Below are 27,019 nucleotides of genomic sequence, written 5' to 3'. Positions count from 1 at the left end.
GAGTCTGTTTTGACCACTGGAAAATTGCTGAGGCAATAGCAGCACAGCTGGTGAATGTGCGGCCACGGAGAGTGTCTTTCATTGTTGGAAAAAGCCAAAATTCACTAGGAGCCAGGTCAGGTGAGTAGGGAGCATGAGGAATCACTTCAAAGTTGTTATAATGAAGAAACTGTTGCGTAACGTTAGCTCGATGTGCGGGTGCGTTGTCTTGGTGAAACAGCACACACTCAGCCCTTCCCGGACGTTTTTGTTGCAGTGCAGGAAGGAATTTGTTCTTCAAAACATTTTCTTAGGATGCACTTGTTACCGTAGTGTCCTTTGGAACGCAATGGGTAAGGATTATGCCCTCACTGTCCCAGAACATGGACACCATCATTTTTTCAGCACTGGCGGTTACCCGAAATTTTTTTGGTGGCGGTGAATCTGTGTGCTTCCATTGAGCTGACTGGCGCTTTGTTTCTGGATTGAAAAATGGCATCCACGTCTCATCCATTGTCACAACCGACGAAAAGAAAGTCCCATTCATGCTGTCGTTGCGTGTCAACATTGTTGGCAACATGCCACACGGGCAGTCATGTGGTCGTCCGTCAGCATTCGTGCCACCCACCTGGATGACAGTTTTCGCATTTTCAGGTCGTCATGCAGCATCTCTCCACTTTCTCGATCATGTCGTCAGACCGGCTTGTGTGAGTCCGAGGTTGTTTCGGTTTGTTGTCACACGATGTTCTGCCTTCATTAAACTGTCGCACCCACGAACGCACTTTCGACACATCCATAACTCCATCACCACATGTCTCCTTCAACTGTCGATGAATTTCAATTGGTTTCACACCACGCAAATTCAGAAAACGAATGATTGCACGCGGTTCAAGTAAGGAAAACGTCACCATTTTAAGTATTTAAAACAGTTCTCATTCTCGCCGCTGGCGGTAAAATTCCATCTGCCGTACGGTGCTGCCATCTCTGGGACGTATTGACAATGAATGCGGCCTCAATTTAAAACAATGCGCATGTTTCTATCTCTTTCCAGTCCAGAGAAAAAAAATCGGAGGCCTTAGAACTTGAATGCACCTCGTATACACTGATTCACTGCAAGCAAAATTTCTTGTTATGGCCCTGATGTCATTCAGAACATTAAGTGTCATCAAATATGTCCCTGCTTATAGGAGCAACACTTTATCAACCATTCAGTGCAGTAGCACTGTAAAATCTCTCACTTACTGCCGAAGGGGTGTCCTAGAGACTGACATTAGTCCCAATAAATTTGATGCTCTGTAGCATTGTTGGGTGGCATTTTCCAACATATGTTCATCTCCTCTAGTTATGCCACTCAATGTTTGCCAGTATTGTTTTGTAACATCCTGTATTTTAACCCCAGATCTGTAGACAAGTAGGTGATATAATTTTTCTCACAATATTTTAACAGATTTCTTAGTTACCATTCTCAGCACTGAGTCGAGCAGAGATCTGTGTTGCTTACTGTTTCAACTCCAGTCAAGCTATGAGCTAGATAGACTGTACTTGTGGCATGTGGCCTCTCCGTTCACTGTCTTTTTTAGGAGTCCAAACAGTAAGCAACCAATCTTCTTGACTCACATGAGTAAGGCACCTATGGAAGTTGATGAAATATTATGAGAAAGCCAAAGTGCAATCTCAAGAATTTGATCCACAAACTTACCAGAAGATTTTTCTGTGGCTTTGTGGTGCCCATCAGATTTGGTTGGTGATGATGAATATATTTGTTGAAAATTCTTCTTATTGTCCATTTCAGCAGCTTCCTTGCTAATGCTTAAGCTCTCAGGTACACCTAGGCTATTTTTCCGTTCTGCACTTTGCAGACAGTGTCTGGAAAGAAGAAATGAGAAAGCTCTGCCTTTACAGAAACATGGAGAATGTATCTGCTGATTAACAATACATCCAGTAACTTACTTTCTGTGTATGGCCACATAGAAAAATATCCCTGCAGACAGCATGAGGATACTTGAGCAGACAATAGGTACCATTAAATAAACATCCTCATAGAAGTGTAAGGTATTTTTCAGATTTTGTCTCTCACTCACTGGAGCAACTGTTGCTATTAAAGTGATCAGAAATGCTAGTTTATATTTTCATGAAGATACACTGTAAAATTTATATCCTAGATCATATAAAAAAGTGCAATGCCTGAGGTTAAATGAAAGATGTGTCACTTACCTCCCAAAACTGTTGTTGTGGCACTTGTGAAATGCGCTGTTGTTGACCCAGCACTATTGTGAGCTGTAATTCGGAGCTCATACCAAGTGGCTGGCTGAAGATCTCTTATTAAGAAGTTTCTTGAAGGTGCACTATTGTTGATCAAAATCCATTTGGCATTGCTTTTCAAAATTCGATATTCAACAACGAAGTACAAAATTGGGCATCCACCATCTGGCCACGTTTGCAGATGTAAGGAGAGAGAAGTAGCATTTGATGTGACCATGCTTTTGTAGTTTGGGATCTTTGGTCCTGTAAAGAAGTTTCAATGATTTTTATTAGCTCTGCATTATTTGGTTGCTCATAATATAATAGAAATATCATCCTTTTCATAAAATTATTAACAGAAATTAGAATGAATTAAATTTTTCTTGGTTGTTAAGAGACCTCAGCACAATAAAATCTGACTATGCTGCTTAACACTATTTGCAGTTACACTACTTACATTTAACCTAGTAAATTAGGCGGAAAGTTGATATTTGAATAATAGCTGTTGCTTCATAAGTTGTATTAAATATCTTCTGTTTATTTCATGTTGGAAGCTTCTATTTGCATGAATTCATTGATATTTTTCCAAGAAAGACAAGCCAGAGGCATATTTACAACACACTACTGTGTGTCACACATCTTTACAATGAACATTTTTATTTGTCATGTACTTAACAGTCATTTTTCAGTCCCAGATTTTAGATAATCAGGTAAGTTGTAGAAAGAGTAGTTACTGAGGTCTTTTCCTTTTAATTGGAAGGAATTTGTAATTTCTTGTTTTATATGGCATGGAATGTTGTTGGAAAAAATTTGCATCAGAGTGCATAACTCAACTCTGAATCCAAGACAAAGATTTTTTTGTCTTGTACTGTAATTGTGAAAAATACAGTTCAGCTAAAACTCATTATTTGATAAGCAGTAAATACCATTATGTAGTAAATGTACTTCACATTGAGTACAAGAATTATAAGATCTTTAAGGGTGTGTTTGCAAGCTATGCAGTAGGGTGGCTTTTATCTGGTACTTTTTAATTTTTTACAATTTTTCTTTGTCTACCCTTCAGTAAAAAAATATGAGCTGTGGAATTTGGGCTCAGTAGGACAAAGGTAACAGTTGCTCCTGTCTCTTTAAAACTGGAAAATTCCTAACGATTAAACTATCAATGTTGCAAAATATTATTTCTGCATGACAAATTCATCTAATAACAAATACAGGCAGTTTTGTTTACTTTAGTCTCCTTAATGGAATGCATTCTCATGTCACACATTGCATAGGTTGTGTGATGTGACATGTGAATGACCGCAGACAGGTAGAGAGAGAGAAAGAGAGAGAGCACACTGAGCAGAACCATTCATTTTAAGACCCAACACTGACCACCCCAGCAGTCTTCCACTTTTGAGGGAAGGCAACAGTTGTAGCAAGGACAATGTCTTCATTTGTCAGTTTGTTTATGGAAGAAAATGTATTTACTCTAGTATTACTCCCATGTAATAACTGAAAGCAAACTGTCATCCGTCAAAAAAACATTAAAGGTTTTCACCTACAATCTGCGGTTCTGTAAATTAACTGTGCATCAAAGTTGCATACTATCTGTACAGGAACTGATGATTTATTGCAAATTGGCATAAATTCTGACAGAAGCTGAGAAACTTTGTACCAAAATTAGAAGTTTCATGTGAACAGTGTTGGCAACTACAAAAACAAAGTGGAAGGTCATTGGACAATAATAAGCCAAAAGAAACAAATTTTGCTAAAATTTTGATGACATTTTTGATCAATAACAATCTAAAGGACAGCCGTGGTGTATAGAATTGACTAACAGATACTTGAGAAAGACAGAGGAGCCTCTAAGAAAGCATAGACAGTTGGAAGTGGTGAGAGCAAAGCGAACATGAAATTCATCAATTCACTAAATCAATTATTTATGCATTTATCACATGACTGTTATAAATGAATACACTTGAAAGTAAAAGAAGAGAAAACTCTCAACTCATTAAATGTTGTTAATTTTACTTGTATTTCAGTTGTCTGACTTACATTCATTCAAAGCTTTCTTACCATTTTCTCTGACTGAATTGCCACATTGCTGGCTTGATGCCACTAATGGTGAATTGGAGTTACTTGATTTTGAGATAGTGTCAGGAATATCAAATGAAAATACTGTCTCAAAACATCCATCACCACAAGTGAAAAAGGAGAGGAGGAAGTCAAGCAGTGATGACTCTCAAATATATTTATTTGTTCCAGGGGCTATCCATTGCACAAGTTGGCTGACAAAAGCCATTTATTAGTAGAAAAAATTTGTGTTCTGTGCTAAATTTGAGTGATCACCTCAAAAAGGAAGCAATTTGTACCTTCCCTCTCAGTGTGTATGTCAAAGCGTGGTTCTCAACCCCTGCTGCAGTCGAAGCACTTTACACAGAGTTCACCACTCTCTTGAAATTTTATAAATATCAGATTGTTGATTGTATCAATATAATAGAGGGAAACATTCCACGTGGGAAAAATTATATATAAAAACAAAGATGAGGTGACTTACCGAACGAAAGCGCTGGCAGGTCGATAGACACACAAACAAACACAAACATACACACAAAATTCAAGCTTTCGCAACAAACTGTTGCCTCATCAGGAAAGAGGGAAGGAGAGGGGAAGACGAAAGGAAGTGGGTTTTAAGGGAGAGGGTAAGGAGTCATTCCAATCCCGGAAGCGGAAAGACTTACCTTAGGGGGAAAAAAGGACAGGTATACACTCGCACTCACGCACATATCCATCCACACATACAGACACAAGCAGACATATTTAAAAGACAAAGAGTTTGGGCAGAGATGTCAGTCGAGGCAGAAGTGTAGAGGCAAAGAAGTTGTTGAAAGACAGGTGAGGTATGAGTGGCGGCAACTTGAAATTAGCGGAGATTGAGGCCTGGCGGATGACGAGAAGAGAGGATATACTGAAAGGCAAGTTCCCATCTCCGGAGTTCGGATAGGTTGGTGTTGGTGGGAAGTATCCAGATAACCCGGACGGTGTAACACTATGCCAAGATGTGCTGGCTGTGCACCAAGGCATGTTTAGCCACAGGGTGATCCTCATTACCAACAAACACTGTCTGCCTGTGTCCATTCATGCGAATGGACAGTTTGTTGCTGGTCATTCCCACATAGAATGCATCACAGTGTAGGCAGGTCAGTTGGTAAATCACGTGGGTGCTTTCACACGTGGCTCTGCCTTTGATCGTGTACACCTTCCGGGTTACAGGACTGGAGTAGGTGGTGGTGGGAGGGTGCATGGGACAGGTTTTGCATCGGGGGCGGTTACAAGGATAGGAGCCAGAGGGTAGGGAAGGTGGTTTGGGGATTTCATAGGGATGAACTAACAGGTTACGAAGGTTAGGTGGGCGGCGGAAAGACACTCTTGGTGGAGTGGGGAGGATTTCATGAAGGATGGATCTCATTTCAGGGCAGGATTTGAGGAAGTCGTATCCCTGCTGGAGAGCCACATTCAGAGTCTGGTCCAGTCCGGGAAAGTATCCTGTCACAAGTGGGGCACTTTTGTGGTTCTTCTGTGGGGGATTCTGGGTTTGAGGGGATGAGGAAATGGCTCTGGTTATTTGCTTCTGTCACAGGTCGGGAGGGTAGTTGTGGGATGCGAAAGCTGTTGTCAGGTTGTTGGTGTAATGATTCAGGGATTCCGGACTGGATTAGATTCGTTTGCCACAAAGACCTAGGCTGTAGGGAAGGGACCGTTTGATGTGGAATGGGTGGCAGCTGTCATAATGGAGGTACTGTTGCTTGTTGGTGGGTTTGATGTGGACGGACGTGTGAAGTTGGCCATTGGACAGGTGGAGGTCAACGTCAAGGAAAGTGGCATGGGATTTGGAGTAGGACCAGGTGAATCTGATGGAACCAAAGGAGTTGAGGTTGGAGAGGAAATTCTGGAGTTCTTCTTCACTGTGAGTCCAGATCATGAAGATGTCATCAATAAATCTGTACCAAACTTTGGGTTGGCAGACTTGGGTAACCAAGAAGGCTTCCTCTAAGCGACCCATGAATAGGTTGGCGTACGAAGGGGCCATCCTGGTACCCATGGCTGTTCCCTTTAATTGTTGGTATGTCTGGGCTTCAAAAGCGAAGAAGCTGTGGGTCAGGATGAAGCTGGCTAAGGTAATGAGGAAGGAGGTTTTAGGTAGGGTGGCAGGTGATCGGCGTGAAAGGAAATGCTCCATCGCAGCGAGGCCCTGGACGTGCGGAATATTTGTGTATAAGGACGTGGCATCAATGGTTACAAGGATGGTTTCCGGGGGTAACAGATTGGGTAAGGATTCCAGGCGTTCAAGGAAGTGGTTGGTGTCTTTGATGAAGGATGGGAGACTGCATGTAATGGGTTGAAGGTTTGATCTACGTAGGCAGAGATACGTTCTGTGGGGGCTTGGTAACCAGCTACAATGGGGCAGCCGGGATGATTGGGTTTGTGGATTTTAGGAAGAAGGTAGAAGGTAGGGGTGCGGGGTGTCCTTGTAACCGCCCCCGATGCAAAACCTGTCCCATGCACCCTCCCACCACCACCTACTCCAGTCCTGTAACCCGGAAGGTGTACACGATCAAAGGCAGAGCCACGTGTGAAAGCACCCACGTGATTTACCAACTGACCTGCCTACACTGTGATGCATTCTATGTGGGAATGACCAGCAACAAACTGTCCATTCGCATGAATGGACACAGGCAGACAGTGTTTGTTGGTAATGAGGATCACCCTGTGGCTAAACATGCCTTGGTGCACAGCCAGCACATCTTGGCACAGTGTTACACTGTCCGGGTTATCTGGATACTTCCCACCAACACCAACCTATCCGAACTCCGGAGATGGGAACTTGCCTTTCAGTATATCCTCTCTTCTCGTCATCCGCCAGGCCTCAATCTCCGCTAATTTCAAGTTGCCGCCACTCATACCTCACCTGTCTTTCAACAACTTCTTTGCCTCTACACTTCTGCCTCGACTGACATCTCTGCCCAAACTCTTTGTCTTTTAAATATGTCTGTATGTGTGGATGGATATGTGCGTGAGTGCGAGTGTATACCTGTCCTTTTTTCCCCCTAAGGTAAGTCTTTCCGCTCCCGGGATTGGAATGACTCCTTACCCTCTCCCTTAAAACCCACTTCCTTTCGTCTTCCCCTCTCCTTCCCTCTTTCCTGATGAGGCAACAGTTTGTTGCGAAAGCTTGAATTTTGTGTGTATGTTTGTGTTTGTTTGTGTGTCTATCGACCTGCCACCGCTTTCGTTCGGTAAGTCACCTCATCTTTGTTTTTATATAAGATTGTTGATTGTGATATATCTCTTGTGACTCTACACAAACAACAAGATTATTTATGGTTGGGCCTAGCTACCTTTTGAATTTGTCACCTTGTATTTTTTTATCCTAATTTGGCTTGTGATTCAAAACTGTTAATGGTAAAAGCACTGAATCATAAGACGGAACCACTAGCTGGAAATATCAAGAGGGTTTAAGTAGGAATCATCAATAATGGGATTGAACAGTTAGTTGAATAACACAAGACTATTTTGTATTAGATTGGACTTAAGTGATAAGTTTCTTAACACGGATAATAATACTCGCTCATACACAAGATTATATGTCACTTGATCTGTTATTTTACAAAAAGTTCATTGTTATCATGTTACTATAGATTTGTTTAGGCAATCAGACTGAAGGTATATATTCTTCCCCAAAATGTACCATAGTCACTACCCAAAATAAGGCAGATTGTAAAGTATTTCTGCTAGGTAACAGGTCACACTAAACTGTACTTACAAATTATAGCAAGACAAAATTATGGTCACCAGTGAATTTCAGAGATACTTTTTAAAGAGTAAAGAAACTGCAATAATCGAACCCAAAATTTCACTAATTAACTGTCTGCATTAACTATTTCACTGCACTATTGATCCAAATTTTACATATAATATTAATGATATTCGAACATTGAACATGAATTCTGTCTTAGAAACTGGAAAACTAAGACAACAATTTCTATTTTGGTATTAAAGCAAACACAGTTCACAGATAACAACACTATGGAATTCTAGAACTATCCCAGCTTTTAAGGAAGAGTAGGAAATAGTTACAACTGAGGTATTCCATGTCTAGGAATGGCATTTCCCATCAACTGTAATGTGATGGACTCTACTACAAATTTTTATTATCCATCAGAATGACAGTCCCTTCTAACATGCAGTATGGAAAAAAAATTAAATGCTGATTACTGTCATGCTCCTATAAATGAAGGCGATAGCAAGAACTCAGAAGTGGAATATTTTTTGGAAACCTTAGATAATGCACTGCCCTTGTCTGGCAAGAGTGCCTGCTGTGGGAAATCTGACAATATCACAGACCAGTCACAGGAACTTCTGTAGCAGGCAAATATGAGGTCGACTAGCAGCAGATCCACTCTCAGTTGCTATTATCTGACTTGCCTCAAAAAGTGAATTATGACCATCACTGCTTCTTACCTGGACTGGTATAGCCTTGTATTGGATAGTTAGCACATGGATGAGCATGTGGTTTCCACCACTGCGTAACTTAAGTTATGCCTGAGATGCTGAAGTTGGCAGTCATGCGTGCCTGAGGTGAACCTGCTTATGTGTGTGAATAGTATGTGCCTCTCTTTACGGATGAAGGCTGTGGCCAAAAGGTTTATGTAAGTGTCTTGTAATTGTGCCTGTCTGCAACCTATCATGTCTTCTGTACGGTAAGTAGCAAACTATCTTTTCCTACATTGCTAACATTATTAATATGAGGGTAATCCCAAAAGTAAGCTCCTACTTTTTTATAAGTACATAGATCTGTTTATTTCTACAATGATTTACATCATTTTACAGCTTCAACATTTAGCTATTTTTCGACATAATCACCATTCCTGTTGATGCATTTTTGTAGGCGCTGTGGCAGTTTTTGTATGCCCATGTCATACCAGCTCACCGCCATGCTATTCAGAAAGTTATGAACCTCTTCTTTCACCTTGTCGTCGGAGCTGAATTGCTTTCTGGCCAAATGTTCTTTTAATCTAGGGAACAGGTGATAGTCACTGGGCACCAAGTCAGGCCTATAGAGTGGGTGGGTGGTTATGTTCCACTGAAACTGTTGCAGGAGAGCAACGGTTTGCCGAGCAATGTGTGGGCGAGCGTTGTCATGGAGAATGTGTACGCCCTTTCTCAATATTCCTCTTATCTGGTTCTGAATTGTCCGTTTGAGTTTTTTCAGAGTCTCACAGTACCTGTCAGCCTTAATTGTGGTCCCAGTGATTCAGCTCCGACAACGAGGTGAAAGAAGAGGTTCATAACTTGTTGAACAGCATGGCGGCGAGCTGGTATAACATGGGCATACAAAAACTGCCACAGTGTCTACAAAAACGTATCAACAGAGATGGTGATTATGTGGAAAAATAGCTAAATGTTCAAGCTGTAAACTGATGTAAACCATTGTAGAAGTAAACAGGTCTATGTACTTATAAAAAAAAGGAGACCTTACTTTTGGGATTACCCTCATAGACGGAGTACAAAACTGCCACACTTAAAAATCTGCTAACTCTGTTCAGTACAAAATATAGGCAAAAGCATCCAGTTAGCAAATTCTGGGATATGGTGGATAACAACATGAAACTGTGAAGTATGACATATCACTATCATGGCTGGGTGTAAACATGAACAAAAAAAAGGAAAAAATGTAAAAATGTTGCAGACAGAACAAAGTAAACAGCACAGACAACAAGTCCTATATAATTCTGGACCATGTATGAGGCCAGAAGCAAACAGTTTCTTTAACAGCTAACAGATCTGGTAAGGTCCCAACACAGGTATTTGGTCTCACAAGAAAGACACATTGAACTATTCTACATCACTGGCAGATTCCCTCCACACACAGTATGTTTGTCTTTCAGGGTGGACTTTCAAGACCACTCTGACTGACCTGAGAAACAAGCACTCTCAAGGAGTACAGATAAAGCTCAGGGAATGATAGCTACCATCTGGTCTAAGAGGTATAAAATTCTGAAATGTATTTTGTACAAAAAAAGTTATGAAAATCTGTCTGAAGTAATTATCTTACAACAAATGTAACCAAAGTTTTATTAGTTATATCTTATAAAATTTGTTTGACTAAATGATGGTAAATCAGACAATTCACAAAGAATTATTCACTAAACAGTAAAATGAATGGTACCATGAACAACTTACTGGTGCCTTTGGTTATAACAGTGACTGTAGGACTTGGATGACTACTTCCCACATTATTATGTGCTGTGATGTAAGCCTGGTATGTGCCACCACAACGCAAGTTTTTCAGAATGTGAGAGGTCCTTTCAGCTTCCAAGAGTACTTCTTCCCAACTTCCATGCTCATGTTTGTAGTTCAGCACATAGCCTGGAAGCATGCAGTGACATTTAGTTTTACGACACATCTACCAATTCTATTAAAAGCAGACAGTAAACACCAAGTAATGACAGAGTATACTTCCTCAGACAGACTTAAGAATTTACTAAAAGGATCATCAATTTTAAATAATGTATCTAACATTGTCATTGAATTCTTGGCATGGACACAAACCAAATGCTTTTGGACAAATCTTTTATGCAGGGGGCATTGTTCCACTATACAAAGTTGGCAGTAATGATTATGCAGTTTACCACAAGAGGCAGCCATAAGCGACTACTTCCTCCAACTGCTGAGACCCTGAGGCACATGACCCTTAGATTGGTGCAACTACCACCACACACCATGTCAACGGAGGCCACCACTAGCAGTCTTCATCACTCAGGATACAACAATAGGAATATGGAAATGAGAGGCAGTAGATGTATAGGATTGGGATGCATTGCTAGCCACTGGAGCTGGTGAAAGGGAGGGGATCCAGGACAGAGGAAAGGGAGATGAAGGTAGAGGGTGTGGAGTCAGTGGGCTAGCGGAAATTGAGGCCAGGAGAATTACGGCAGTGAAGGATGTTTTTCAAGGATAACTCTCATTTACGTAGTTCAGAAAAGCTGGTGGTTGGTGCTGGAGGGGGGGAGGGGCTGGGGGAGAATTCGAAGCAACCACTGAACATGAGCATGTTATGCTTCTGAGTATATTCTGCCACTGGTGGTCACTCTGCTGTTGGCCACAGTTTGCTTGTGGCCATTCATTCTGATGGATGGCTGGCTAGTAGTCATGCACACATAAAATGCTGTACAGAAATTGCAGCAGAGATGTTATACGACATTGCTACTTTTACAGGTAGCCCTGCCTCTGATGGGATGCTATTATATAAACACTGTTTGGCCTTCTACATCAGCATGACTACCACCAAATTATCAATTAGGATGAATGGGCATAGGCAGAGGGTGTATACTGGCAACTCACAATATCCTGTTGCAGAGAATGCTCTACAACATGACATTTGTGACCTCGGCACCTGTTTTACCACATGTGCCATCTGGATGCTTCCCCCAGACACCAGTTTCTAAGAATTCTGCAGGTAGGAACTAGCACTACAACATGTCCTTCATTCTCACCACCCACCTGGCCTTAATTTACATTAATCTGTCTCAGCATTTCTTCACTATAACTACTCTTTGCTTCACTCCGTTTTAGTTTTCTACATCTTTCATTGTCTTTCCCATCTATTTTCACCCCCCTCCCTACCTCTGTTGCATACAATGACTTAGCTTTTCACTCTTATTAACTCGTGCACAATGTTTTACGAATCTCTGCCTTGCATATTAACCTGTCTTCCACTTTTAAGCTCTGAGGTTTTCAAATCTCGTCTGATGCAGTCCCCAACAATCAGTCTTTCCTTCTCATCCCATACGGTATGTCTCTCCCAACCTGCGGTTCTGGGTGACTTTCCCGAAATCTACCCCTTTTCCTAGAGCTCTCCAGTCCTTTTCCTTCACCCTTCTTTCTTCGCCTTCAACCCTTCCGTCCGAAGGAGCCACTGATTCCGAAAGCTCACCGGTTACAACAGTCTTTTATGTGTGTGTTCTACCACCACCTAATGTGGACAATAGATGGAATTAGGAAGGATGTGGGAGATGTAATAATTGATTCTCCAATGCAAATTCCCCCATCTAATTTTGGCAGTTTTATCTAACTGAACAAGTTTGTGGAAAATAAACTAACTGTATTTCCATAGCTTCTAAGACTGTCACAAATGTTAGGCACAAAACTCTGCCTTAGACCACAGCTCAATGAAAATGATATCGGAAGGATGTAAATACCGGCTACCTGCACATCATCTTCCAAGAAATAATGTTACATAATATTTTATTTTCAGCATTCATGCACCCTATCTTTAAGTATCTCGAAAATGAGGCCATATTTAATAAGCTCCATGACTGATTGAGATGTGGAAATATAAAATTTGGTAAATAATGTACAGTTACAGAGCAACTTCACTTTGGATGTTTAAAATTATAACAAGTGAAAAAAAGAAGAAAAATAAAACCACACACACACACACACACACACACACACACACACACACACACAGAGTCACCTCAGCCCAACTCAGTTGGACATGATTAGTACACTCTTGGTCACTCACACACAAGTAATACACAAAGCCTTAACTGTAAAATAGTCTGTTTTATATAAAATGTACAGGTAGAGGACCCTTTTTTCATGAAGTTTGTGTTCAATTGATACATGATCATTACATGGTACAATAGTTAAAGGGCAACCCTGTTCAGGCAGCATATTTTCAAAAGTAAGCTATCTTGACGACAAATGGTGTTAATTAATGAAACTCATACAGACCTCTATTTACAAAACTGGTACAGTAACTTCACAACACATTTACTTATAAAATTTGTGAATGAAAACTGAAACTTGTTAAAATGGAATATCATTCATTCAGAGGAACAGTTTTCATATTGCAGGTATGTCCTTTAGTACTGTTAATATGAGTATGAAGTGATGGATGCAGTGAATAAGTTTATTGAAATGATATGCAAATCGCTAGATCAGAGGAGTACAGTTGCAGGAATCCTCTGTGATATCATGAAAGTATTTGACTCCGTGAATCATGACTTGCTTATCTACAAATCAAATATGGGATTAAGACTCACACAACAGGTACACAATAAAAAACAAAGGGTAACTTATCACCTCAGATGCAGTGAATTATTGTTGTAAATCGAGTACAGCATCACAAGTGTGCCTGAAGGACCAATCCTGTTCCTGTTCTATGTAAATGATGTACCCATAAATATAAATTCCCCATCAGTTTTAATCGAATATGATGATGCAGAAAAAATTCCAAGCTCCATCATAAGCTCACTGGATACCTTAGAAAACTGGTTCCAGTTAAATGGGTTGAAACTGAACATTGCAAAAACCTATATCGTACATTTCAAAACCAAACATTCAAAATGTATGGGACTTAAAATACATTGTTATAAGTACGATGTTAAGGATATGGCACATGTACCTGAAACTGAACAGAAGGAAAATCAACTTTCTCATTTGTGTATTGATCAAAAGTTTTAGGATACCATGTTTCATTATGGTGATGTAAATGCTAATCATAAAGCAGAATTTGAGATTAGTGAGAATTTTGATGTAGTATGTGAGAGAATAGGATATAGTTGTAGGTAAACAGCTAGAATTCTCTCAGATACAGATTTATTAGCACTTCGCTTCTACACAGATACAAGTCCAGAGGCTAACTGCCGTTAGCGGCTAACATCCTCCCAAAGCCCACTCCTCAAAGATAGCACACTTATACACTGAACAAATATCAATATTTATGGCGCTCTACGCCACATATGTACTAATGATTTCTTCTGTTGGGTTGACAAATGTATTATTGATGTATGTCAATCAGGTGATGACTGTATTGGATGTGAACTAGGTGGTATTTTTGACGTAGATGTGAATGAAGGCTGTGGAGTAACTGATGTTGTTAAGTCTGAGACTGGTGGCTTATTGCAAATGAATGTAGGTGAGGTAAGTGATTTTGATGGAGATGAGACTTGTATTGTCAGTGATGTTGTTGATGAAGTAATTTTAGAGGAATATGATGATGATGAGGATGATGATGATGAGGATGATGATGATGAGTATCAGGTATTTGTGGAGTTCAAGAATAATGAAGTTTCAGGGTTATTTGTAAATGATGCTGACAATACAGGTAAGGTAAGTGTGTATGTGATGTTGTAAGTGAGGGTCAAGGAATACCAGTCCAGTCAAAACAGTTTTTCATTACTGTCATGCAAGGTTAAGATCCAAACAGTAAAGGTGAGGTATCTGGAGCCTGCAAAATAAAGGTGAAAACGTTTTGAACTTTGTTTGTTACCAGATTGATGATAACATAGATAAATGTGCATTCTGGAATAAGTTAGCTGTGGTTAGCCAGAATTTGTATCCCAACTGGTGGAATGAAATGAAAGAGGATCTAAGCAGTAAGTGTAATTTTGACAGTAATGTGTTTTGTGTTCCTCCTGTAACAAGTGATGTTGGTTATACCATGGAATCTATTCATTGTGTTAATGTTATGATACCTGTAAAGTTGATAAAGCCTTGTGAAGACAGTATGAATGCAGCATTTGATGAAATTGAAAGTGATCTTTTGCATGAAGTGTCTGACAACAGAGAAGATGATTTAGGTTTTGGGTGTCCTCACATTAAAAGTAAGACTGATCAGTGGGATGGTAACTGTTTGACTGATACAGGTAGCCCAATTTGTGGCATATCTCAACAATTTAGAGACAAGATCAAGTGTGTTAAGAATTTTGTGGAAATGCCCATTGTAGGTGTAAAGATAAAAGGAGCTACAGGTTAGCAAAGCAAATTGGTAAAATCTTGGGTATTTTTAACTTTTAGTATAGAAGACAAGACCTTTAAACATGGATGCTTAGTGATCCCTAATCTGTAAGAAAATATAATTGTCAGTATGGATTGGATAGTGGAAGTTGAGGTTTGTTTTCGATGGAGCGCTAAAGAATTGCTTATTTTGGAACCTAAAGATAATACTTACGTGAAAACTAATTTCTGTGTTTTAAACTTTGGGAAAAGTTGTAACTATTTGCAAAACATTGTGAATGAAGGTGAGTACCACATGTTTGATGATGATATAAATTTTGATGAGACTGAGGATCAGGATTTTGAAAGTGTAGTACATTCTAAAGTGACAGAAGCTACAAGCTAATCACCCACAAAAGGAACATCTTAGGATTTTGTTACTGGAGTTTATAAATGTATTCAGTGAAAGACCAGGGAAAGTGAAAGGCTATCAGTGCATTCTTTACATTAGAGATCGACAACCTTTCTTTCTCAAGCCATATAATATACCGTTTTCAAAAAGGAAAGATGTTGAGAAAGAAATTCAGAAAAAGGAAACATGGGAGTGATTGAGGGAAGTAGGAGTGCTTGAAATAAGCCTTTGGTTGTGGTAAGTAAGAGAAATGGTAGATTGAGAATTGTTTTGGACTCTAGACATCTTAATAAGTTCCTTATCAGAAAGAATGACCATCCTGAGAACACGGACGAGCTATTACCCAAATCTGATTACGTAAAATTCATGAGTAGTTTGGACTTGATCTCTGGATTCCACCAGATTCCACTTAAAACTAATCCTAGAAAGTATACTGCATTTTGTATGGAGCTAAGTGTTTTCAGTGTTGTGTGATGCCATTTGGGCTAAATGTATCTACGTGTGAATTCGTAAGAGCTCTCGATTCTGTCTTGGGAAGTGAAGTGAGTTCAAAATTAATTGAGTATGTTGATGACATTTTGGTCGCTGAAAAGATTGGGAACAACATTTGGATCTGTTGAGAGATGTGTTTTCAAAATTGGAAGGAGGAAGTATGACTTTGAAAATAGACAAGTGTAAATTTGGTGTGGAAGAAGTAAAATTTTTAGGACATGTTATATCTGTGAAAGTAATTGCACCTGATACAGAGAAACTTGATGCTATTGCTAATTTTCCTACCCCTCGCGACAAAAAAACAGCTCAAATAATTTTTTGGGTTAACAGTAATGTATAGAAAATTTTGTAGCAGCCAAGGTTTGAATGCTTCGTACCTGTGTGAACTTTTGAAGATGAATACTGTTTGAGATTGGAATCAGGAATGTCAGTATGTTTTCAATGAAATCAAAGGACAGGTACGTCAAAGTCAGATATTGTTCAAACTGGATTTTTCTCTTCCTTTTTGTATTTTGAAAAGGCAGTAGTGATGGTTTCGGTCCTCATTTATTTCAGGGGGCTGAAATTGAAGGTGTTATTGAACACTGATCTCTTGCATTAGCTAGCAGAGTATCACAGAAGCATGAAAAGAGATACACGTTACAGTGCTTCTGCTTCTGAAAAAGAACTTTAGGCTGTACATTGGGTGTTCAACAAGTTTATAAATTATTTACCAGGTTACAAAGTCATCATCCATACTGATCACAAAGCATTATGTTATCTCTGGGTGTGTAAGCCATACCATAACAGAATTATTCATTGGGTCTTGTTTTTACAGCAGTTTAATTATGAAATCATATGCATTAAGGGCACAGACAATGTAGTTGCTGGTGCTTTGTCTAGGCTACTTTTCAGGAGTGAATTATCTAACAACTTTGGAGAAGGAAAGAAAGAGTTTAAAATTATGTACTTGAGAGGTGTGAAAGAGGAAACAAAGGTCTTGAAAATTTCAAAGACATCTGCAGGTATCAAAATCATGATCAAAATTGGAAACTGGTTAAGAGCATCTTGGATAAGAAAGGAGGATAAATGACAGAAAAATATTATAGGTACACAGGGGTATTTTCTTCAGAAGACATAAGATTGACTCAGATGATTGGAAACCACATTACCGGTAACTGGAATTTACTTTAATTACTTATACACATGAGAGTTTTGGTCATTGTGGATCAACCAAATGTGCGCAAAAGATTCAGGAAAATATCTACTCCTATCACGTAGGAAGGAGAGTCAAGAAGAATAATGACAGATGTCAAAGAGTGAAAATAAGTAACCAAACAATTAGAGGCCAAATGCAAAACATACTGCCCAATAAGAACCTAGATCTCATGTCGATGGACCTTTGCCTAAGTCACAGAATGGATTTTGTTATATTTTTGTGGCGGTTGATGTATTTTCGAAGTTCGAAAGATTGTTTCTTAGTAAGATAGCAACCAGTAAGCAAACGATTTCTAAGTTAGAAAACACATATTTTAATCAGGTGGGTATTCCTGAAACAATTTTATCTGACAACGGTTCTCAGTTTACATCACAAACTTGGAAAGCTTTTGTTGATCACACAAAAATAAGGTATATTCTAACCTCTGTGTACCATCTGTCAAGTAATCCTGCAGAAAGATGTATGAGAGAAATTGGAAGACTGTTTAGAACATATTGTAGTAACAATCATATAAGTTGGATAGATTATGTCAGTGATTTTGAGGATATTATGAACAGCTTGCTACATTCTTCAACAGGTTTTTCACCATTTGAAAATATGTTTAACCACACGCCAGATAACATTATTTCTGAGAATGCTGAGTTTACACCATGTAAAATTCTGTTACTGCAAGAGAGAGAAGAGCATGTCAGGGAGATGATGATAAAGTAGGGGGATAGGAGAAGGCAGAGACATGATGGTAAAGGCAGATGTTCTAAGTTTGAGGTAGGAGATCTTGTATTGATGAAAGCCAAAGAGAAATCTAAAGTGTTGACATCTGAGATAAAGAAATGTTTCGATATTTATATAGGACCTTTTGAAATTCCTAACAATCCACATCCTGATTGGTACAGATTTGTGTATCCTAAATCTAAGAAGTTGTTTGGATTACACAATATCACTGAACTGAAAGTTCATAGAATTGATCCGTAAGTATCTATTTTTTTTTCTTTCTCCTTTGTCAGGAATGTATTATGTAAGATAATGTGATTTCTTATGTTCTGTCTTATCCAATGACTCAGTTTAAATCTATGCCACACTATATTTGCAGGTTCACACAACTATATAATTCTGTTTTGTAATAGAAGTGTGCTTTAGAATTTGATAGATACATGACGTGTGACTAAATGGGTAGATCATTTTACAGTTTTGAAGTGGGACAATTCTATTAACTATCTAGTAATGAAATTTCTTATTTTTTGATTCTGTTAGTGTTAAATATATTACTATTATTATTATTATTATTATTATTATTATCATCATTCCTGTGTCTTCTGCAGAGAATAATTAAATTTATTTGTCATGAACTCTTTTTGGGTAAAGTCATGGGTGTTGTGGTAAATTGAGTGAAGACTCATTTTATTCATGTGTACTGTAAACCAATATTTCAACAGCTAAAAATCCTGCCACTGCCATGCCTCTATATATTGGAACTAGCTTGTTTTACAGTACAGCACTTGGACGCCCTCGACAGAAATGCAGACCGCCTCACACATGACACCAGAAACAAAACACAGTTACAAATTATAGCCAACAACACAAAATTATATGCGAATGGGGTTAAATGTATGGGCATTAAAATATACAACCACCTCCCAACAGACACAAAAACAAGCAGATACCCAAAAATAATGATAATTAATTTAAAGGAATTGCTACTAAATCACTGTTTCTATTCCATACATGAATTTCTTGAAACAAAATTTTAATTACCTGCAATAAGCTGTTTATTCAGTTGTAGATGTTTCTACTTAGTAAGATAATTTAATTATTGTATCTTATCTATATTCTGTCTGTATCTCATGTACGTATTCTGCTATGTGATCTATGTACCACAATATTTTAATTACTTGTAATAAGCTGTATATTCACTTGTAGATATTTCTACTTAGCAAGATAATTTAATTATTGTTTGTTACTCATATTCTGTCTGCATCTCTTATATGTATTCTGCTATGTGCAGTATGCATGACCGTCATCTCTCGTCTCACACCACCGTTTTTATATTTTGTCTATATATGCTGTATGTATTCTGCTATGTGAGTTATGTGCCACTCCTGTCATCTCACGTCATATACCATCCTAACATAATTTTTCAAATGGACTTGTCCTATATCATGATGTGCTTTGCTGTAGAAATTGTATGATCTACAGGACCAGTAATAAATCAAATCAAATTAAATATTAGGAATAGTATCTTAAAGTTTCATATGTGAAAACCAAACACACATATATGTTAAACAAAGAATTCTTATGTCAGTACATCTTGGACTATTGTCCACACCTCATTCTATAGGCATTTGTTGGTTGCTGCATCAGTGCAGACCAACTTGTCTTGCTTGCATACATAGTTTCTTCTAATATGCTAATTGCTAAGTAAATGTTACTTTGAGACATCTTTAGCATATCTGTGTATTTTATCTTACTAGTTTGTTTTTTCATTGCATTTAGCTCTGTTTATTAATGTGCCATATATGTGAACACTTTTTAATGCATTCTGATGTGAACCCCGAATACTTATTTTTTCAGTATACTTAGACAAAACATATGCCATGTGATGTGGGGAAGCTATTGAACAGCATACTTAGTACACAAAACAGTGTTTCAGGATTTGATGTGAAAGCTAGACAGGAAGTTAACTATCCATTGGAGCATGGAAACTGAAAGATGTGGGTGGATCCAGTCCCACACTCCTGTGTGGCTGCACCCTTGTTGGTCCAGTCGACTTACAAGAGATCATAGGTGCTGGGTAATGTACTCACGCATCTGTCAGCTACATCAGTGTTGTGACTGAAATTTGTAAATTATTAGCCAAGAAATTATCCTACATGAAGAATTCATGGCACTATTTGTTTAGAAAATAGTCACTGCTATGGAAAGTGTTATTCCATATAAATGTATGTTTTTTCAAATAGGGAGTTAACTTCCCAATACAGTATGTAACTTTAAATAATACTGTGGAAGGTTGGTGTTCTATGACTGATGATATATTATGTTAAACACAGAAGAGTGAAAACTTAAAAAGTTCAAGAGTACATTCTATGAACCATGTTGTAAATAATTATCATAATTTGATCAAATTAGGCAGTGTTAGATTAGTAGTCATATATTTTTCAGTGCATTTTTTTTTTATCTCAACACTCAGTATGTATTTTCTTTTTAATTAGTTGTCAATGAATTTTCTATGCTTCTATGTACAAAGGCTAGTTTGTACGAACAGTTAGCAAATAGTGTGGAACACATTTATGATTGTGATCATAAATCGAGTACAGATTGTATAACCATATGTATATATTTCTTATTTCACACACTGATTTTGATCCTCACGTTACTTGATCATGTCATCCTTCAAAGCTATTTGAGACTCTGATTACCTGTATTTATTTTGAGTGCTGCATTATTGCATCTCATTGGATCTTGAGTTTTGTGCAAACTCATGCTTAACTCTGTTTTGGTTACACCAGGTCATCATGACTGTGTTGAAACATTTCTGCTGGTGTGCCCAGTGTGGTTTGGATTCATGGGCCAATCCCCACATCTTAAGCATAATAGGCCCTAATATTTTTCATTATTTTCTCCTTTCATGAATCAACATATCCTTACATACTCTGGTTTATGTGGCTGACTGATTTCATGCTATACTCCTACTTGTGATTGAGTATATTCTTCTGGTCTATACCTGTCGTTGTGAGTTTTTCGAGTTGGCTCACTCGTCGTAGATTTAGGCTCTGAATTTTTTTTTCCCTTTTCATGATTTTGAAGGTGTGGCTTTAAAGATGTAAACAGCCAATTTGTAATTCTAATAATTTACATTGCCTCTGCACTTATTTCTAGAGTTTGGTGTTGTAGTAATGTAGTTTTGACTTTGTATCATTTGTCTCAAGTCAGATGTTCAACAGACCTGAAAATCTGAACGTCATTTCCTCATATATCTATAGATTATGACTTGCATAGTAGATATTTTTCTTACATTTTCTGTAATATGTTATGTATCAGATACTTCTATAAATCTGTATTCTATCTTTTGGCTTAATTTTGTACACTGATTGGCAAATCATATAGTAGGTCACAAAATACCGTAAACACGTTGTTTCCATGTTATGTAAGGGGGATATTGTAAAGGGACATCCTCCTCTAGCCTTACTTTTCCTCAACAGTAGTTGTTAATACCAGTACTATTTTTCGAATTTTGGACAGGTCAGTCACTATTATCTCAGCTGCTTCCCTGAAAAATTTCATTTAATTTTATACAGAATATGTTATATTTCAAGCTAAAATTTATGAAAAAGAATAACTTTATTTTTGATGTTACAATCGATAAGTACTAGCTCTGAATGTACAGTTACAATTATTTTTTTTTTTGGAAACATTTGAAATTATGAATTATTTGGTACATTAAAAATTTCTATTATTCATTATGCAATCTATTACTGTTTATTATGTTTATTTCTGAATTCATTTATGAAATAATAATTGAAATTGATAGAAATTCATTTGTCAAGAAAAATTGTAAACCCTTTGGAATATGGTTATTACTGCAGAGTAAAGTAGTAATAAGCATGTCTCTGATGTAATTGGAATATTTTTTTATTTTGGACGAACACTGTAATTTTGACTTTGTTATTGTGAAAATTCAAAAGGCTGTATGATACACTAAAATGTGACAAAATATACTAATGTAAAAACAAATATTCTGCAACAAGAATCCTCAAAATTATTTAGATCATTCAATCAGGAGGTCCTAAAATGTGAGAATTTCATCTTCAACAATCAGACCTCTAGACAAGAAGAACTGGAGCCAACTCTACAAGAAACGATAAGTAAACTAAAACGTTTATTGTAATCTTAGTCCTCCTACATCTTCAGAAAAGACCTTGATTATTGTGGATAATAGCTGCAACTAGGAAGGAGGGGGAGATTACAATCTGAAAGGTGATAACTATTCAAATTTCACACAAGTCACATAAGAGTGATGCTAGCAGCACCACTATGAGGATGCAGATCAGGTTTGCTTTGAATCTTGAGACTGGAAATGGGGTGTTGGTGTGAGTCAAGAATACCTTTAAAGTGACATAGCTACTGTTATCAACGCCTCACTGTGTTTGAACAAGGTTGTGTAATAGCTACAAGAAACTGGATGTTCCTTCTGTGATACTGCAGTTTTCACAGGAATGTAGCCACTGACATGACTGCTAACAGCGGTGGTCATGAGAATGTGTAATCGCAAGAAGACCACGCTCTGGAGAGCCATGTGTTATTATCGAGAGGGAAGACCATCATGTTCAGCATATCGCTCTGGCGTATTAGCATCTGCACTAGCAATCTGAGCAGCAGTTGGCACTACAGTGACACAACGAACTGTTAAAAATCGGTTACTTCAAGGACAGCTCTGACCCAGATGCACTGTAGCATGCATTCCTCCGACTCCAAACCAGCACCGTTCACAACTTCAGTGGTATCAAGTGAGAGCTCACTGGAGGACAGGGTGGATGTCTGTTGTGCTGCCAGTGATGGCCATGTGTTGGTTAGGAGGAGGCCAGCCGAGAGCCTGCAATCAACTTGTCTGTGTGCTAGACACACTGGACCTACAACTGGAGTTATGGTCTAGGGTGCAACTTAGTATGACAGCAAGACCATTCTCCTGATTATCCCATGCACCCTGACTGAAAATTTGTAAATCAGCCTGGTGATTTAACCTGTTGTGTTGCCACACATTTACAGCATTCCACGGGTGTTTTCCAACGGATAATGCTCACCTACATACTGCTGTTGTAACCCAACATGATCTGCAGAGTGTCAACATGTTGCCTTGGCCAGCTTGATCACCAGATCTGTCTCCAATTGAGCACATACGGGACATCATCAGACAACAACCACAGTGTCACTCACAGACAGCATTAACTATCCCTGTATTGACTGATCAAGAGCAACAGGTATAGAACTCCATCCCACAAACTGACGCCCAGCACCTGTTCAACACAATGCATTCACGTTTGCATACATGCATTTAACATTCTGGCAATTACATCGATTGTTAATGTACCAGCATTTCACATTTGCAATGACTTATCTCATGCTTTCATTAACCTGTGATCTTGCTATGTTGATCACTTAAATATGTTTTGTAGACAAATGTATCCCCAAAATTTTATAATTCTCTGATAATTATATTTGGTGTAGCAATTTTTTCTGTCAGTGTATTTTCAAATAAAAATATAGCAGTGCCAAGCAAAGTTACAATTCAGAACTCCCAAACATCAGGAAACAAATCCACAGTGATGCTATGGCACAATCAGTCATGCCTCCTGGAGCCTCATTAACAAACTGTGAAGCACATACAAATACAAAAAAGGGAAACAACAAATAAGAGACATTAAGGTCAACTTATAAAAGCAAAAAAACCTATTTGTAACATTCTCAACTAGCATTTTATCTCACCAACTGGCAACATAATTCATAATTCCTAACAGAGGTCCAATTTGTAACTTAGTACACTGCAAGGGCTTGAATCTGAGGAAGAAAAATAATGACATATAAGCAAAACACTTACACTCAACTGGTTTGGAAGAGATAAGGGTTGTTCCCCAGCGGTCTGAAAAGGAGCACTGAGAGTAATACATAATGGGGGATCAAAGGAGAAAGCATCAAACTGAAGGCCAATGTCACTGAGTCCCACATTTAGGAATATTCTTGATTCAGTGATGCTGGAAAGCTTAGATCCATTTTTCACTAAAAGTAATCTCCACACAGAAATACAAAGCGGATTTCAAAAAAATTGCAACACCACAGAACTGTCAAAGAATTTTTGTATAATGTCTATAGCTATCTAGATGTAGGGAAGAATATTGTGGGCATATTTTTAAATCTTACAAAGGAATTTGATCTGGTCGACCAAGCATCATCCTTGAAAAATCTGAGATCATGTAATATCAGACATGCATTACTTGGACATTACTTATTTGTTTAGTTGTTCCATGCAATCGAATATTACAGTGTGATACAGATGTTAGACAAAATATATTAATATTTACAATGGGGTGGATTATGGTTTACCTATAACACAGTGCCACAGTGCAACAGTTTTATATAAGGCTCGTTTCACTGAAAACTTCAAGGGGTACACTTAAACATAACCAGTAAGTTTTCTGTTATGAGACTGTTCTGGTACTATGTTTGTGAATTTCACTGTTTTTCTTAAGCCTGCATTTGGTTGGCAGTATGTGGTTTTTAAGAATTTGACAGTTTCAAGAATGTATGAGCAAGGCAGTGTTAAGATCTCCAGCTTCCTTTAAATTGGTTTACAAGAGTCTTTAGTTTTGTTTCCATTTTGATCCTCATGGCTCAGGATTCTAAAAGTGCTAAGGGCAGCTGGAGAATTCCCCAAAATATGAGACCATATCTTAGGTGAGCCTGTGTGTATGCTCAGTACACACTTATTACTGTTTTCTGGCTAGTAGATGCTTGCAGCACACTCAGTGCAGCCATTGCTTATTCTAACATTTCTTTATTCAGTATGCTTATTAAGTTTCAGCTGGTCAGATGAAGCACAGGCCCAGGAATTTGAATTCAATGTCAGTTTTTATTGGCTGGTTATTTACCATTACAAGTGGATGAGAGGGGCTTGTGTTTCGTGGAATTTCACTGAAACAGTCTTTTTGAATGTTGATGATTAATTTGTAGTTTGCAGCCCAGTTGGTGAGATGTCCAGTAGCCAAAGTTCACAGCTTTCTGTGCTGCCTCTATGTTGTTCCCTTTGAGGAGTATAGTTGTGTCATCTGCAAAAATAATTGTTCTGTGAGCATTGACATTCAGGCTCAAGTCATTGACATACAGGAGGACTAGCAGAGCTCCCAGTTCTGAGCCCTTAGGCACACCTACATTGTTGTTGTTGTTGTGGTCTTCAGTCCTGAGACTGGTTTGATGCAGCTCTCCATGCTACTCTATCCTGTGCAAGCTTCTTCATCTCCCAGTACCTACTGCAATCTACATCCTTCTGAATCTGCTTAATGTATTCATCTCTTGGTCTCCCTCTACGATTTTTACCCTCCACCCTGCCCTCCAATACTAAATTGGTGATCCCTTGATGCCTCAGAACATGTCCTACCAACCGATCCCGTCTTCTGGTCAAGTTGTGCCACAAACTTCTCTTCTCCCCAATCCTATTCAATACTTCCTCATTAGTTATGTGATCTACCCATCTAATCTTCAGCATTCTTCTGTAGCACCACATTTCGAATGCTTCTATTCTCTTCTTGTCCAAACTATTTATCGTCCATGTTTCATTTCCATACATGGCTACACTCCATACAAATACTTTCAGAAATGACTTCCTGACACTTAAATCTATACTCGATGTTAACAAATTTCTCTTCTTCAGAAAAGCTTTCCTTGCCATTGCCAGTCTACATTTTATATCCTCTCTACTTCAACCATCATCAGTTATTTTGCTCCCCAAGTAGCAAAGCTCCTTTACTACTTTAAGTGTCTCATTTCCTAATCTAATTCCCTCAGCATCACCCGACTTAATTCCATTATCCTCGTTTTGCTTTTGTTGATGTTCATCTTATATCCTCCTTTCAAGACACTGTCCATTCCATTCAACTGCTCTTCCAAGTCCTTTGCTGTCTCTGACAGAATTACAATGTCATCGGCGAACCTCAAAGTTTTTATTTCTTCTCCATGGATTTTAATACCTGCTCCGAATTTTTCTTTTGTTTCCTTTACTGCTTGCTCAATATACAGATTGAACAACATCGGGGAGAGGCTACAACCCTGTCTTACTCCCTTCCCAACCACTGCTTCCCTTTCATGTCCCTCGACTCTTATAACTGCCATCTGGTTTCTGTACAAATTGTAAATAGCCTTTCGCTCCCTGTATTTTACCCCTGCCACCTTTAGAATTTGAAAGAGAGTATTCCAGTCAACATTGTCAAAAGCCTACATTAACCGTTTTATTATGAGAGATGGTTTCAGCTGAATTGTTTGAATTGTTTGTCAGAGTACTTCATACTGATCTTCTCTCCGATTACTCAGAAACGATGCGGTCCATTTGTTTGTAAGTCCTCTGATACCATACTGTTCAATTTTTATTTCTAATATTTTGTGATCCACTGTGTCAGAAGCCTTTGACATATGAAGAAATATGCCTGTAGCAGGTCTAGAATCATATTAATGCAGTCATTTACAGTAGTTTCTATAGATTCATTGTTTCTAAACCCATGTTGAGGTATACAGTACTCAGTACAATGAGGTGAAAAAAGTCATGGGTTAGCAATAAGTACATATACAGATAGTGGCAGTATTGCGAACACGTGGTATAACAGTGCAAGTGCATTGGTGAAACTGTCACTTGTGCTCGGGTGATTCATGTGAAAAACTTCCCAACATGATTATGGCCACATGATGGGAATTAACAGACTTTAAATGGAGATTGGTAGTTGGAGCTAGATGGATGTAACATTCTATTTCAGAAATTGTGAGGGAATAGGGTATTCAATATTCTGAGATCCAGTGTCAAGAGTGTACTGAGAATATCAAATTTCAGGAATTACCTCTCAACACAGACAATCCAGTGGCCAATGGCCTTTGATTAATGACCGAGAGCAGCAGCATTTGCATTGAGTTGTCAGCACCAACAGAAAAGCAACACTGCATGAAATAACCACAGAAATCAGTCTGGGATATATGTTGAATGCATCTGTCAGGACAGTGTCGCAGAATATGGCATTAATGGGCAATGGCAGCAGACGACCAATGTGAATGCCTTTGCTAACTGCACAGCATCACCTGCAACACCTCTCTGGGGCTCATGACAATGACGGTTGGACCCCAGATGACTCGAAAACAGTGGTCTGATCAGATGAGTCCTGATTTCAGTTGGTATTAAGAGC

General features: G+C 38.5%; 1 protein-coding gene across 1 annotated transcript in view; it reads right to left on the bottom strand.

Moving 5' to 3' along the window:
• LOC124598405 (Down syndrome cell adhesion molecule-like protein Dscam2) overlaps window positions 1–27,019 on the bottom strand; it is a 701,156-nt gene that overhangs the window by 71,797 nt on the left and 602,340 nt on the right. Inside the window, exons 29-32 of the mRNA XM_047135998.1 lie at window positions 10,447–10,632; window positions 2,194–2,484; window positions 1,930–2,074; window positions 1,679–1,845 (exon numbers count right to left, since the gene is read on the bottom strand). Coding sequence (XP_046991954.1) covers window positions 1,679–1,845; window positions 1,930–2,074; window positions 2,194–2,484; window positions 10,447–10,632 — 789 coding nt within the window. The remainder of the gene's footprint in view (window positions 1–1,678; window positions 1,846–1,929; window positions 2,075–2,193; window positions 2,485–10,446; window positions 10,633–27,019) is intronic.

The sequence above is a fragment of the Schistocerca americana genome, chromosome 1, assembly GCF_021461395.2.
Source record: "Schistocerca americana isolate TAMUIC-IGC-003095 chromosome 1, iqSchAmer2.1, whole genome shotgun sequence".
Classification (NCBI taxonomy): domain Eukaryota; kingdom Metazoa; phylum Arthropoda; class Insecta; order Orthoptera; family Acrididae; genus Schistocerca; species Schistocerca americana.
This window is presented reverse-complemented; position numbering and strand designations above follow the sequence as displayed.